Here is a 16496-nt window from a genome sequence, read left to right on the forward strand (position 1 = left end):
CTTCTATTTCTGAAAGCATTCTTAATTTACAGAATTTTTTCACACCTGCCCAAGCCTTTTGCACAGTACTATATATCTACTACACTTAGATTGTGCACACTGCTGATTTTATTGCCCATGACTATTACTTTCCTAAAACAATTTTGGCTGTGAATTGCAAGGGTTCCTTCTCATTCTTCTGCTTCTCCTGTCTTTGCTGGCCTCTTGGCATTACAATTTATCTCACCCCTGCCTACCCTCTTACACAGCTGTGGTTTATCACCCTCTACTATTAAAGGATTGTGGGTTGCTGTCCTTTTCTCTTGCGCTCTCTCTCCATTTTATTGTACTTCTCTGCGAGCTCTCATATCAATTCCTGTCTTTTTTAGAGATTAGTGCACAGTCTAGGTAAATCCCTTATGTCATGGACCTCCCTCTCCTTGAAGCCAAGGAGTGACCTACCTAATCCTCTGAATTTTGATCACTTATCCAAACTACTTTTCTATTTGGTTTGTTGTTCTGTTTTTTTTTCCTTAAGGTGGATGGTTGGTTGTCCTCCACATTGTTCGGTGAGGCTCACTACTTCTACAGGTACCAGTGTCCCCTTACAAATTGAATCACAATGTAATTTCATTGGCAATATCCTTTTCCATATTTGGCCATCAAACCTTCTAGTAGGCACTGATTCCAATAATATTTTGCCTCCGTTGGTTTTCTTAGTGGCTTTTGCCTATCCCTCAGTTGGACTACTTTTGGACGTCTAAGACTTACCAAAATCCTGTGCACCTCAATGTCCGATAAAAAAAAAATTAGATTTTTGTACTTAATGTAAAATCTTTTTCTGAGCCAAAGAAAAAAAGCAAAAAGACTAAATATGAGCAGGGCAAATAATCATTGGCAAAGTACTGTGAAGTTAAAATTATGATATATTCTTGGAAGTGGAAGGGTTCTGGGTCCAGCTTCCACAGAGGGGTTCTAAGGGGCATGGATTAGAAATGAGATAAGGCAAACCTGGTGAGTTGGCATGTAAACATTTCTGATTCTCCTAAATAATGTGTCAAGATCACACAATGAATACACCTTGATTGCCTGCATTAGTACTTTGGACAAATGTGGACACTTTTGAATTACACAATCTAAAAAATGCAAAATACACGGTTCACCAGAAAAAAGCCATACACATAAAAAGTAGCAGGTATAGCTGAGAGGAGAAGGAACCAAACTGCAGGGCCAATACGTAAACTACAGGGAGGGGAGTAGGAAAAGTACTACACAAAAAGTTTACTACAGGATGAAAAAAGAAAACAAGGGTTTAATTCAAGCTAACACAATAGGACAAAGCTTATTTAAAATAAAAGTTTTCAGCTTAGTCCAATGAGAACTGAAAGTTACAATCATGTGGCTCAAATAATTCTTCTGTTAAAGCGCTATAAATGGAACGAATTGTATGGTATTCATGTCATGGTAATATAAAAGAAGACATCATGACACAACATATTTTATGTTGATATTAGGCAATGCATGGCATTGGACATACCACTGTTCTCCACAATGAAGTCCCGAACATCTTGGTAGTGAGAGAGATTGCCAAATACTCGGGCTGCTTCAAGAATTCCATCCATGTTATTTGAAAGCAGCAGTTTGAACATCACTGTTGATTAAAGAAAATGTTTTGTCACATGTTCCAAAATTTGCAAGATATAAAAAATAAATAGTTTAGTTCCGTGCCATTGATTTCAGTATAATATATGTCAGCGCATACAGCATAGTTGTCATTTCACAAGTCTGAAGCCCCTGATATAGGCTGCTCCTGCTCCAATAGGGGGCTACCTATGCAAGAAATCCTGCAAGATAGGGCCAAGCACTAGCTTAGTACTCCCCATACAGTGCCCCCCCCCCCCCCTTTCCCAGACACCATCTTGTCTCCTACTATTATTCCCCACTTATACCATTCCTGCACCCTCTCACCCCGTATGTATATTGCAGCTGGAAGCATCAGTTAAAGAGCCTCAAGAGGAGAAGCAGGGTATTGTGATGAAAGGAAAGCTTTAGTTTACATTTCATATAGGACAGAAGGCTTACAGATTCTCTCACATAATTGTGTTGTTTGACACTTCATTTAGTTCTGTGTGCCAAAGCGCGGCCTCTATAGTAAATGTCAGTTGCCTAAAATCAGTGCTATGCTACTGGAGGGCCACAGTGCCTAATACAGACCTGTCAACATATAACTGATATATCACCTATAATAAGATATGTTTCTAGTTCATAAAAGGGACATTTTCATGGGCTGCAATGGAAGGTGAAGCCAGTTCTTCAGTTTATTTCAAGAGGTCCATTTTCACAGGTCTACTTTTTCTCTAGATTCTATAAGGGAATATATAACATTACACTGTACATCACATCACCATACAAAAGAAGACTCACATTTAGAAATCTCAAGTCTCCTCTTGGTAACAGTAGAGCTGTCATTTTCATAGAAAGATAAATTATTGAGTGTTGCTACAGTATTGATCACCAGTTCCTCACATTCATCAATCAACTTGTACTCTAATTGTAAAAGAGAACCAAGAGTAATGTAAAATGTGAGATCATTATAAATACAGAATATAATCCAAGGTTAGGGTATAAAAGAACAAAATCAAAACAAATATGCAGAATCCGGCACCAGCTGAGAAAAATGACTTGACAACGTTTACAGAAATAAGCCATGTGATCAGCACAAGTAGCCTGATCATGTTTTTCAAATCGGCAAAAAAAGCATGTGTATTATCACACCACAAAGCTTCCTGCTTTTCTTTTTTTCAAAGGAGAAGTGTGGGAATAAAAAAAACCATCCATAATCATCTCTATGGCTGCAGTTGTTCCCCACCGGCTCAGTTCTGTCAGTCACTGCTCTCTGCTCTGACCCTCCAGCGCTCAGTGGTATGTCAGGCTGGGGAGGGGACGGGAGCAGCTGCTTCAGGATCTCAGAGAGTGCGAGCCAGCTGACAATCAGGCATCTGGGTGGATCTCAACATTAATGTCAGGATCCTTCCAAAGCCTGAAGCAGCTCTGTTACATCAGCTGACAGTGGGCTTTATAACCAATATCAGTATATATTATAAAGGTCAAATGTCCAGAGTACTATGAAGATAAAGACATAAATACAGCCAAATTTATATTCAGGATTTTACTTCTGCCTGTGACTATAATTTGAAGATTTTGCCTTTCTTCCTGTCCCTATGACACCTTTACAAGAAATGGATTGGATTTTATTTTTCTGCCATCATTTCCTGCCCAGCAAGACTAAAAAATAATAGGAAAATCACTTCAACAGGGACCAAGATAAAAAAATCCAGCCCTTTCCTGTTCTTTCTAAATTAAATATAAGTTCTAGCTGAAATTGGGCTTTATGTAGCATATAGTATTTTTATACTTTTTGATTGGGTTGGGAAAGATTATGTGATAAGTTATTCATTACTGTTATTTTTATTTGGGTACAGTTGCTCTTTTTTCTGGCTTGTATATCTGAAAATTCCCCATAGCCTTCTGTGCAAGTATGGTATGAGGCACGGAGATATAAAACTGAAAGCTTAAAAGGGAACTTCAGAATGAGAAGGGACATAGCAGAAGTTGTAACCCTGTCATAACAGGGCACACCACCAGTTGGAAAACAAGTTTTATGTTTGCTTTTTTTCAGTTTGTTCTCCCCATAAACATGAGAAGAGGTGACCCACAGACTGTTATTCAACCAGGACTTTCATTGCTTCATATAAATAGTCAAGCTCAATATCTGCTGAGAATAACATGCATATGGCTTTTTTTTAATGGGTTCAATGTAAAAGGTCCTTTGATTTAATCCGATAATACAATCAGGAACTGCTTTTATACTTTTCATTATGGCAGCTGCTAAAGAGCTTTAGTAGCCTCATTGCCACCCCTGGCTGCATATTCACTGCATGTAATAAGATAAAATTGTTTGCATTAGCAGCAGTGCAGGAGTCTACGACTTTGTACTTACGACTTTAGTTATGGCACGAAGGGAAGTAAATCTTCCCCTTATTTTAAGGGTCATGGTTCTACATTTAATTTTTAGCCAGAAGATAGATTATTTCCATTGTGGATTAAAATTACTGTTTGTACATAATGCTTTATTTATGTCAGCGGACTCCAAACTGGGCCCTTTGCTTGCATTTATCCAGCCCTTGGGGCACTATACCTCCTACTGCTATGAGGCGCTATTCCTCCCACTGAACACCAACAGTGGGGTATAATTCCTGCCACTGACACAAATGATGGGGCACTAGTCCTCCAATACCAATGATGGAGCACTATACCTCTTCTTAATGACTACAGATGCTATGTAACTGTTTTTTTTCTGCCTTTAAATGCTCCTCTGAAAATATGCCTGTAAGTTCTCTAATGTACATGGACACATAGGCTAGCATAAAGCTGCTTCTGCATGCTGAAGAAAAAAAACGAAAAATGCCCGTATAAGCAGCATTTTTATGCCCAGTGTGCATGGACCCTAAATCACACATCTTAAAAGGGAGGTGCTCCCCTAGACATGATAAGGACTCTTCCTTCTATGAAGAAAAAAAATATATAAAGGGAAGAAAATTACAAATGATGGAAACATGAAAAAAGAAAATTTACATAAAAGCAAGAAAAATATTTTTTACTGAGAATTTCCACTTCAAATCAGGACTCACCTAGAATATGAATTAATCGTGAAATACAGTTTTGATCAGCAGCCAAATATTTGCCAACATTTGGATGGACAGACAGGTTGGCTAATAAGCTTACTAATTTTATCAAAATATCCTCAACTTCAGAAGATTTTTTCAGGTCTTTAGCGTTCTCTTTCTGAATAGATTTGATTGATTGTATCTTTACATCAAGTTCACAGTAAACGTGTAGTAAATGTATAAGTGTTGCAATGCTTCCTTTTACTTTATAGAAGTCTTCTCTGGCTGCATTTGTCTTGGCAGTTAAGTTGTTAAGCGTGAATGCTATCCGAACAACAAGGTCCTAAAAAGAATATTTAAAAAAATATTATAAAAAAATATAAAAGTATATTAAAAAAGAAAGAATGTAATGAAAAACTAATTATACAACTCAAAAACTGAGTCTTAAATATGAAAAATGGAATCATATTTAAGTGAAGCAAGGAATTCATTCTCATGACACTGAAAATAGACTTGCCTGTTAACTAAAAATAATGAACAGGCTACAATTCTAAAATGCAGGTGCCTAGGGATTCCTGCACATACATGCATATGCATTTTTTGGCAGCCTCTGTAATATTCAAATGTCATGTGGTCTTGTTCGGGCACTCTGTAACAATCAGTGCTGAACACTTGGTGGCACCAGGGATTTATGTTTCTAAAATTAGGTGGGGACTTCTGGGTTGAGGAGTAAGACAAAAGCCATATCAGCTTCCTGTCTGATATGAATTTATAGTTTGATTCAGCATGTCTCTTGTGTTTTGACTGTGCTTGCCATCTAAAGTTCTTCTGTCTTTAGATGGCAAGCAGTGAAACATTACATAGTCCCACAGGGGGTGAGTTTATGATGCCCTACGGAAAGTAGTTGAATGCAGCTGGGTATCATTCAACCAGAGGAAGGCTGAAGCTGGACCTGAGAGTGGTGACTCAATAAAGGGACCATAAATTCTGAAGAACCCTTTGCACACTGGTATATACCCTTTCCAGCAGACTTTGCAATAAACAATAGGGATATTTGGTTCACACATATTGTAATACATGTTTCAGCTGGCCAACTGTGTCAAAGTAATCCCTCTATAGCCAGTCCTACTCTGCCTACGCAAATGCTAGGGAGGGAGAGTTCCCCTTCATAAGGACACTGGGGAGATCTGCTTCAGGGGTTTCCTCTATTGGCTGCAGGCTCAGGTTTGGTGAAAAATCTGTCTAATGTCACTTGTCTTTTCCTGCGCTGCATAACCCTCTGGAAATGAGAGACCATGTTATCGTTCATCAGATTAAACACTCTGTTCATTACAGTTATGTTGGGGTGGTGCTTCTCAAAAAAATTATGGCACTCATTCCATATTTCCATAATGGATTTTATGGCATCACTGCTAACCTCCTCCCTATCTTCCTCTTCGTCAGTGGAATGCTCCTCAGTAAGAGCCTTCTGCTGCTCACTGTGGAGTTCAGAAAGTTCTTCCGTGGTGAGCTCCTCCTTATGTTACTCAACAAGCTGCTCTATGTCTGTACCATCGACATACAGACCCATTCTCTTACCCATGGATACAGTCTCCTCCACTACCTTTGCATTAGACCCTTGAGCGTCACATTCAGTGACACTTTCTGGCCACAGTTTCCTCCAGGCTGAGTTTAAGGTTCAGTGAGTGACATCTTCCCAGGCTTTGTCAATGAGGTTGATTCAGTGGAGAACACTGAAATGTTTCTTCCAGAATTCTTTCAGACTCAAGGATGTCTCTTCACTGACCTTAAAACACCTAGTGAAGAGCGCCTTTGTGTACAGCTTCTTGAAGTTGCAGATCACTTGCTGGTCCATGGGCTGCAGAAGAGGTGTCGTGTTTGGGGTAAAGAACTTGACCTTTATGAAGTCAAACTCAGCGTCCATATCATCCACTAAGGCTGGAGGGTGTGACAGGGCATTGTCCATCAGAAGAAGGCACCTGTCGAGCAGTTGGTTGTATTTTCTTATGGTGGGTGTGAACACCTTGTGCACCCATTCCATGAACATTTACCTTGTGACTCAAGCTTTCGCATTGGCACTCTACATGACAGGCAGTCTGGCCTTGTTCACATTCTGTTCCCTGAATGCATGAGGGGTCTGGGAATGGTACACCAGTAGTGGCTAAATCTTCAGATCGGTGCTTGCGTTTGCACACAGCAAAATCTGTCCTTCATGGGCTTGTGCCCCGGCAGTGCCTTTTCCTCCTGCGTGATATAGGTTCTGTTCGGCATCTTTTTCCAGAAGAGCCCCGTTTCATCACAGTTGAACACTTGTTGAGCGATGTATCCTTCTGCCTTCATGAATTCCGCAAATTTTTTCTTGTAGGTTTCTGCAGCGGCCTTGTCAGAACTGCAAGCCTCACCATGTCTTGTCACACTGTGGATGCCACTTCTCTTGCGGAATTTTTCAAACCACCCTCTACTGGCTTTAAATTCTTCACTTGCTGCACTGGTATAGGGTTTTTTTTTTGCAATAAATCACTGTGCAATTTCCTAGCGTTTCTCACAGATCATAGCTTCACTAACGCTATCACTTGTCAGCTGTTTCTCATTCAACCACACTAACAAAAGTTTTTCCACCTCTTCCAGCACTTGTTGCCTCTGCTTGGTTAACATCGTTACTCCTTTTACCACATCATCTCCTTTGATGGCAGCTTTCTTCTTCAAAATAGTCAAGATTGTCGACTTCGCCATCTTGTATTCCAAGGCCAGATCAGTCACACGAATACCACGGTCATGCTTTTCTATAATTTATGGTTATTTTCTTCACAACCTTATTCTTACTATTCTTGCTCTGCACTTTCTTTTTACCACCATGCTTGCTCTGCACATTCTTGTCACCTTCATTACCGCTCTCTGCATGTTCTTGTCACCTTCATTACAGCTCTGCATGTTCTTGTCACCTTCATTACAGCTCTTCACTTTCTTCTTACCACCATGCTTGCTCTGCACATTCTTGTCACCTTCATTACTGCTTTGCACTTTCTTTTTACCACCATGCTTGCTCTGCACATTCTTGTCACCTTCATTACCGCTCTGCATGTTCTTGTCACCCTCATTACCGCTCTGCATGTTCTTGTCACCTTCATTACAGCTCTGCATGTTCTTGTCACCTTCATTACAGCTCTTCACTTTCTTCTTACCACCATGCTTGCTCTGCACATTCTTGTCACCTTCATTACCACTCTGCACATTCTGGTCACCTTCATTACAACTCTGCACTTTCTTTTTAACAACATGCTTGCTCTTCACATTCTTGTCACCTTCATTATCGCTCTGCATGTTTTCGTCACCTTCATTACCGCTCTGCACTTTTTCAACAACATGCTTGCTCTGCACATTCTTGTCACCTTCATTACTGCTTCACACTTTCTTCTTAACACCATGCTTGCGCTGAATTTTCTTTAGAGCCATACTGGATGTCCGGTACAGTATGTGCTAAAAAGCACAAAAAAAAAAAAAGTTTTACAGCAAGTGTGCGCAGGGATGCACAGTACAGTACTGTATAGTATGTATTAAAAAGTACACCAAAAAGCTTCTCAGTACTGTAAGTGACTTCACAGTACACTTTCAGTGTCTGTCTGTGACCTCAATCTTGCCTACAGGAAGTCACAACCACGTGTCAGAGCAGGGAAGATGGCTGCAGCTCGTGTTAGTCAACTGAAGCGGAGTACACGAACCAAAGTAAATTTTTGTGAACTCTTCTGTTCACAAACCGAGTTGTTTATGAACAGAAGCGTTCGTGAACCGAGGTATCACTGTATAGGGCAAGGGACCATGCTCGAAAGAGCTGAATAGTCGAGGCAAAGCTGCATTGTGCACTACTATTTTTAATGATACTAGAAATTGACTTTAATGTTTAATATGTTTTATAGGCAAAAAAATAAAAAAAATATTCCTCTCCAGTTTGGCAAGTGATCATTTTAAACCTTTGATATAAAGCACACATTTTATTCTGCAAACTGTGCTGTTTTATCATGACGCCAAGTGGTACAAAGAGGCCAAGTTATTTACAAGAGAAATTAAGGTGTATTTTTTTAACTTGTGTATTTGTATGCGTGTTTGATTTTTATGTTTATGCAAAAAAAAAATTAAACAAAAACAACTCTCTCCCCTATTGTCATTAATTATTAAGGATATATTTGAAAACTTTATCTATGACTGTAAACTGAAAAACTCCAAGTGATATGTCCAAAAAGAATGGACTACAGGGTTTCAGATGAATGGGTTGGAGGACTGGTATTCATGTAAAGATAGCTAATCAACAACTCTTTTTGAACCTGTTTTTTGGTAGACACAAGGCAACCAAAATTAAATTACTACTCACATAGAAGTGAAACATTTGAGTTTTTACAGCAAAAGGCCAACATTGCAAACAGGCTGTTTACATTTTATGACATCACAGAGAGCAAATATTTCACTATATGCACTTCGCGATTCATGTTTTAGTTTGTAGATGCTTTAAATTATATAATAGACCATGCTTAAGTTATATACTAAATCAATAGTTTATTACTGCCAATTAGTTCTGGCTACCAACTTTTCTCTCCCTTTTAGCAATCAGAACAAGCTCTGATGAGCACTGATTTTCCACAAAGTGCAAAGAAACGCCAGCAGAAGGTATGCAGCACATAATATTTTCCTTGTACACTCTTCCAATAACAAACTGCAGATATTCTTGGACTCAGAAGATATAAATGATTAACATCTGCCCTAACCACAAGTGTCAGTGCGCCCAGGAAAATGTTGCGGTAAGATGGGATGAACCAAAACAAGTTGCCTGTGCTTATTTAACCTATAACATTCCAGGATTTTAGGAAACATTTATATAGTTTTCTATTTAACACATAATATTACATATTTTAGGTCTCTTGTAAACACTTCTAGTATTTCAACTTTCTCAGTCATTCCTTTTAAGTATTGGTCACAAACTTCCTTAAGAACATAAAACAACCACAAATAGAAATGGTTGCAGTAGGACTGAGGTTTAAAAATTTATACCAGAACTAAAAATTTTTTATTAATGAAAACACTCAGATATTGTAAGTTAAAACTAGTGCATGCATGCACAAATACAAAATTGTGCTTTTTGTGGCATTCTCAGTTGGCTCCTTGCTGCAGTACAGGCACAAAATCGGGACGTTAGGCTGGCCATAGACAATTAATTTTTTTTTTCGATCAGCTTTTGCTGTAACTGCTTAAAACATATTAGCTGGAGATCATCTTTAATTTGTTAAGTCAAGTCTATCCAAATCTACTGGTCTAACACTACCCTTTCCTCAGTCTGAAATGCTGCTGTTCAAGGATGTCACTGTTGCTCCTCCATCCAGCGTGGAGTCACCCTAAGACCAGAAGTGTGTTACTGGAAGGATCATCAGGTGAAAATAAAGGAAGAAAGCCCAAAAAAGGAAATGTAATGCAGCCATCACATCTAAGGAGTGGTAAGCTGCAATATATTAGATTTTTGTTTCTGAGTTTAATACCACTTTAAATGTATTTTTTAGATGCTAACAGTGTAATTACTTGAAATTAACCTGGTATCAATCTCTTGCAATCCCTATATAGAAGAGCTGGACAGTGAGAGGAAGAAGTAGCTAAAGGAGCCAGTCAGTTCATATATGTCATATACCTGACACTTTAAAGCTGGGCCAGTAACGAGGTAAAGCACAGCTCTGGATAAGGAATTGCAGGAGTACAAACTGAAAAACCACTCAGCAATGATCCTGTGCAGAACTCAAGTTAAAACAGCTCACTTTGAGCCAGTATCTGTGGAGGAAGTGCCTGTGTGTGCAAGGTAGCATGTTTAGTTAGATTTCTGTGCCCACAAACGTGCATGCTTATTCACATGTACATTAGTCTGATCCCTGACAATGTGATGACAAGGGGCATGCTGACAGAAAGAGAAAGCAGAGTGACAGAGGTGAGTTAATCACTGGGAGATTTACTAAAACTGGAGCACTCACAATCTGATGCAGCTGTGCATGGTAGCCAATCAGCTTCTAACCTCACCTTGTTCAAATTAAGCTTTAACAACAAAACCTGGAAGCTGACTGGTTTCCGTGCAGAGCTGCACTAGATTTTGTACCATGTAGCTTTAGTACACACTGTGGTGCTTCTCCCTTTACTGTCTAGTCAAAGGCTGGGACAGGTCCAAGATGACCAAGAAGAAGTGGGTTGAATGATGGTGGCCATCAGATTAAGGACACCTATTTACTTTATGTTGAATCTGTTTATATTTCCCCTTCCCTGAGTCATCCTTCTACACTCATCAATATGCTACTAACATTTTGAAAGAAAACCAGATTTCATTGTATACCTTGTTTTAGATCAGTGTAAGTTATCATTGGTCTTGGTGATACTCTGTGCAATGCAAACAGATAATGGTTGGTGGGACTGTCAAGGTGCAGTAATAGCTTTCTGAAATCATCACAGCACCCTGCTTCAGTATTCTGCTCAAAAGGCCTCTGCCCTGATTTAAACAGTGGTCTGGCTCTTGGGGGAAGTTGTGCAAATATCAAAGTACCATGTTGGGTGGGTTCATAGACAGGCTGAATTTGCATGCAGACCACTCTGCACCCACATGTCATGAGCCTTGATGACTGGAAGAACTTAAAATTGAATAAATATAAAAAAGGACAAGCTAGGGACAGGCTAAGGAGAAAAATAACTCAAAATGAAGCAGGCTCTGACTTGTGGCAGCTTTTAATGTACACTGTGAAGTGCTCATAGTGTGCAGTGAAATCATTGTAATATTTTTCGGTACAGAAGAATAGCCTGCACAACTGGGCAAGACTGAAGATAAGGCAACCAGTAAGAATTCAGACCAATATAGAGTGTTTTTTAATTGGCTGCTATGAATTAATACATGTTCTACTTTGCGGTTTGCCAAAGTAAAATTGTATCTCTAAAATGGTTCCTATACACCCAACAAGTACTGTCTAAGCACGCTGAGGTGACAATTTTCAGTTTTGCCAAGTAGTGCAAATAATTTTAAAAAGTGTATGTATGTACAGTGGATTACATTTTCAGTGGAGTGAGGAAGTGATAAAACCTGGTCAGTATTGCTGTCTGTGTCCATAATACCAAGATTCACCCACTGTCTCTAGTATAGAAGGAATAAGAAAAACAGAAATTTTAGGGCCCGTTAAAACATGACTGTTGCAGTAACACATGGTAAAACGTGAGGTGATGTATTGCAAATGCATTTGCAGTACATCACCACACATGAATGATCACCTCAATGCACTTCAATGCACATAAAGATGTCCCAGAGACAACAGGAAATTACGTGATGGGACACAGATATAAAAAAAGAAAGTCTGACTGGTAGATTGATCTATTGCTTTTTTTATCCAAGACAAATAAAAAGTGTGTTTTTCTTTACATACACTTTAACACAACCAACTGCATCTACACACTGTGGAAATACAGATCGCGGGATTCAATGAGCCTTATAAGCAGCAGGCAGGGAAGTCACTCCAACTGTGCTGAATGCAATCTGATGCAGTCTGGGTTCATGTGACCTCCTAAATAGCCATCTGCAACAGCCCCCAAGAGGTTTATAAATGCCTGTATGTATGTTATGTGTAAATGTGCTAAATGAGCATGGACTTTTTCATGTTTGTTTTTTTCTGTCTTCTTACTGTCTTTTTCATGTCTTCTTTTCAAACTCACTTTAAAGCCTAACTGCAGCCAAAAGCACAAAAAGTTGAATGTATCTATTGTTCCAGTTTCTCTTGTGTTAGTGAAAATTAGTGAAAATCTTCCTCTGTCCTGCTCCCGCACTTCCCCAGCGCAGTTATCTTATGGTGTGAAAGGGGTTTATAGAACTAATGTGAATCTATGTCCACATTTTCCATCAAACTCCTCCATTCACAGAAGCCATACTACAGCTTGTATGAATGGAACACAATCTATGCATGGTGGATGATTGATAGCTCCACTCCCCCCATTCACAGTTTGAGCCCTTGCCTTTTCACACTCAGGTAAGTACTGTAATTATTAAGGGAGTGCAGACAAAAAGAATCTCCTGCGCTCAAGAGAAGTGCACTGGAAAAAGTAGACCACAGGCTTTGCTGGGGAAACCCAGAGAAAATACTGGAAAACAAGAAACAGAGTACGCACCAACCTTGTGCATTACCTTTGCATTACCTTTGTGATAACTTTATTGTAACTTTATTGTATTGATAAAATAGATGTATACTCACAAACAACGTCAGCAATTAAGGCACATCAGAGTCTACAATGTACTTAACCTTCCTGGAGGTATTCCCGAGTGTAGCTCGAAGTAAAGTTTCAGCACCGCAAGCGGTAACCCCGAGCTACACTCGGGAATACCCTGCAGCGTTGCTCCGGGATCTCTTCTTCACTTACCTTGTCCTTCGCTCCCGTGATGTTCCTCCTGCAGTGTCCCCGGCAATGTCCTCCAGCCGATGCTGGCATCCGTCTTCTGGGTTCCGTTCCATGCGACGTCAGGACGTATGGGGGACGGAACGGCGGAAATTTAAAATTGTGAAAAAGTGACATTCACTAAATACACTAAAATCACATAGTAAAACATTACTGTATCAAATCATTTGTCCTGTGCCCTGCCTGCATTTTTACCGTTATTTCTGCCTGAAAACTGAGAAATGTCCATGGCATCCAAAAAGCGTCCCCTTAGGTCAAAAGCGGTTTTAGACCAGCTAGAGAACAGCAATAGTAAATTTAGAACCACTTGCAGAATTGAGTGATAATGATTTGTGGGGAAATTCGTCATCAGGCACTGAAAACGGTTTTGCGACATTGCTCAGTGATGTGCGAACTTGGCGCTATATTTCAGATTTCAGTGTTTTTGGTTTGATTATATTATTGAATTAAATTTATTATTATATTATTTTTTAAGATTATTTATTAAATTATAATTTATGATTTCATGTTTCAAATTTTATCATACCCGGGATGTTTACTAGACTCTTGTTCGGACAGATTTCAGTGAGTTATTCCTAAAAATTACATGCCTACAATAAAAAAACTACATATTTCCATACGAAAAAATGTACCGGTTTGAGCACAGAAATACTAACATAATCAGACCGCTAGGGAGGCTACAGTGACCTGGTCACCTAAGCAAGTCCCATACACGAGAAAATACTCCAAAAGGCTGACGAGTTTCGAAGGAAGTAAGAGAGAATCTCCCCTTAAAGCAAATCAGCCTTTTGGAGGGTCTTCTCATGTTTGGGACTTGCTTAGGTTACCAGGTTGCTTTAAGTACATTGTGGACACTGATGTGCCTTAATTGATGCGGTTTGTGAGTATACATCTATTTTAGCAGTACAATAAAGTTATCACAAAGCTAATGCACAAGGCTGGTGCGCCCTCTGTTCCTTGTTTTCCTTTATTAAGCAGGTCTCAGGGTAGCATTGAGAACATGGGTAAGTATAGTGAGGGCAGTTTTTTCTTTAATGCTAACAGTGGGGGAAATTTGTTATTCCGGTCTTATAAATGGTGTAATGCACCCCAAGAAACAACGTAATCACAAGCTAGGAGAGACCATTTTTTAATACTTTGTAGGGGTGATCGGCAGTATATCATATCCACATTTGAATTGCACTTATTATTTAAAGCAAACCTATAGTTTTTTTTTTTTACACAGGACAAAGCAACAGGGGTATGTTAATGCCCTCTCTGCAGCAGGAAACACAGGGCTTTCATAAATGTAGAGTGTTGCCCTTCATGGGATAAGACAGAAGAAAATCATGCCACTACAAAAGAACAGGCACACCTTAACTGGATTACATTAAAACTTTGATTTTTCCTTTTGTTCTCTGCAGCAAAAGGGTAAGCATAACAAGGGACGGACTGACAACTCATGGGGCCCCCGGGCAATAGGGGATCATGGGGCCCCTGTGTCCTTGCCTAAACTCAAAAAAGCCTATGAAAAAGGTACCAGGGGCATCTCATGAGGCCCCCTACTGACCCCGGGCCCTCGGGCAGTGCCCGAGTTTCCAAATGGTCAGTCCGCCCCTGAGCATAACCACCTCTGTTCAGAAAAGGTAGCTAGTGTTGGTGGTTTGCTCCTTAAGGATTTCAGTCAAACATTATAAGGATTGTGAGGTTAGTGGTGAACAACTAATGCTTGGGAAGAAATACCCTGGTGTAGGAAAAACTGAGAAAATGATACAGTCATTCAGCTCTACTTTATACAATAAAATAAACCCTGTAAGTGGAATACATCTTTGTTATACCTGTCACAACAGCATGTACTGGTGAAGATTTAATTCCAAATAGTTCAAACATGTATTCAATAATAAAGCCCCACCCAGTCATTCTTGAGGGTCTCATAAAGCAACAAATGTCTCTTTCTATATACAGCAGTTATGCCAGTCTCTCCTCCTTTCCATCATCCTACACTGTGTGTGATAAATGAAATTTACTTCCAACTACATTCCACAACACCCACACAATGCTAAATGTCAGCTGCATGTGTTTCTGTGCACCTGTGACACACATAACCATATATTTTTCCATGTACCTAAAAAATAATATGTACATAATTACTTTAACTGTCTATGTTGATTATTTGGTGACAGAATACTTGTTATGTCATGTTATGTGGAGAATGAAAAACTGCTAAGAGGTAGATTCATGCCACACCACTCAAGGACAGACTGATCATTAAAGCTGTTAGCTATTAGCAGTAATACAATACACTGCCAAAGTTTCTTGGATTTCTAGGAAATGTTTGTGTCTGTCTCCAGTACTAGTAACTTTTTAAACTATGGCTTTTCTTCTGTGGGAGATCCCATCTCAACTTTATTAAATGCTAACAGATGTATTGCTTCCCCTAATTTTGCTGATGTTGTTTTTGCTGGGACGCTCAGAGACTCAGAGGCTGGGTGTGGAATTCAGCATGAATTTAAATTTACTTGTAAACATAAAGTAGATTGTGCAAATGTCTTTCTAAACATATTCTGCATATCATGCATAAAGTCATATGGCTTCATGCACATGGCAATACAGGGGCCTATCAGTGTGCAGAGCCTGTGCAATCACTTTCCTGGGACCTGCTGCTGGCGCAAACGGCTGCCCACTGAGATAAATTATCCTTAGCTGCATTTGGCGCATATGTCCATTCATGTACTTTGTGCAACTCCGGGCACATATTCACATCTGCATTTTCTAATCCATCACAATAGGCGGCTGTTATGTGATATCAGCGGGTCTTGAGAAAGTGATTATGCAGGATATGCAAGCTGAACGGTCTCTCTACAACCACGCGCATGAGGCCTATAAATCATAATTTTCTATGTAACATGAATACATGTATTTTGTGTATATATATATATATATATATATATATACACGTACACACACACGTATAAACAGGTTCCCCCATCCACACAAGTAAGGTGGATGGAGGAATCCTCCCCACTGTGCTATTGTAATCTGACAGCGGGGATTCCCCTGCTGTCAGAATACACTGATCAGCACTGAAGCCAATTGGCTGAAGTTGCTGATTGAAAATGTTACAACATTCCTATTCCTGTCCAGACACATCAAATATAGCTGAAAAAAAACAAGCATTGACATGTACTGAATGCACATCACATCATTACCTGTTAGAAAGAGCAGAGGCACTAGCCTGCTCTTTTACTGTACAGGCTAGTTGAACCTAGCCCTAGGCCTTATTCATACCATACCTGCATGAAAACTGATGGAAAAACACACGGATCTGACTTGCATAGAATATTTTGGGCTTGTTCCCACACCATATGCAGAGACCTGAGTTTTTCTAAAGATGAAAAGAAGGGGAAAGAGCCTGGAGAAGAC

At 39.5% G+C, this 16496-nt stretch overlaps 1 protein-coding gene across 3 annotated transcripts in view; it reads right to left on the reverse strand.

Annotated features, from left to right (window-relative positions):
* The window catches only part of ARMC2 (armadillo repeat containing 2), a 267447-nt gene that overhangs the window by 19755 nt on the left and 231196 nt on the right, over positions 1 to 16496 (reverse strand). For all 3 annotated transcript variants that reach the window (XM_089664810.1, XM_089664796.1, XM_089664802.1), the window contains 3 exons: positions 4671 to 4989; positions 2404 to 2526; positions 1517 to 1630 (listed from right to left, as the gene is read on the reverse strand). In XM_089664810.1, the coding sequence (XP_089520936.1) occupies positions 1517 to 1630; positions 2404 to 2526; positions 4671 to 4989 (556 nt within the window). The remainder of the gene's footprint in view (positions 1 to 1516; positions 1631 to 2403; positions 2527 to 4670; positions 4990 to 16496) is intronic.

This window comes from Staurois parvus, unplaced genomic scaffold, assembly GCF_062004578.1.
Source record: "Staurois parvus isolate SC_StPar_1 unplaced genomic scaffold, SC_StPar_1.0 ptg000048l, whole genome shotgun sequence".
Taxonomy (NCBI): Eukaryota; Metazoa; Chordata; class Amphibia; order Anura; family Ranidae; genus Staurois; species Staurois parvus.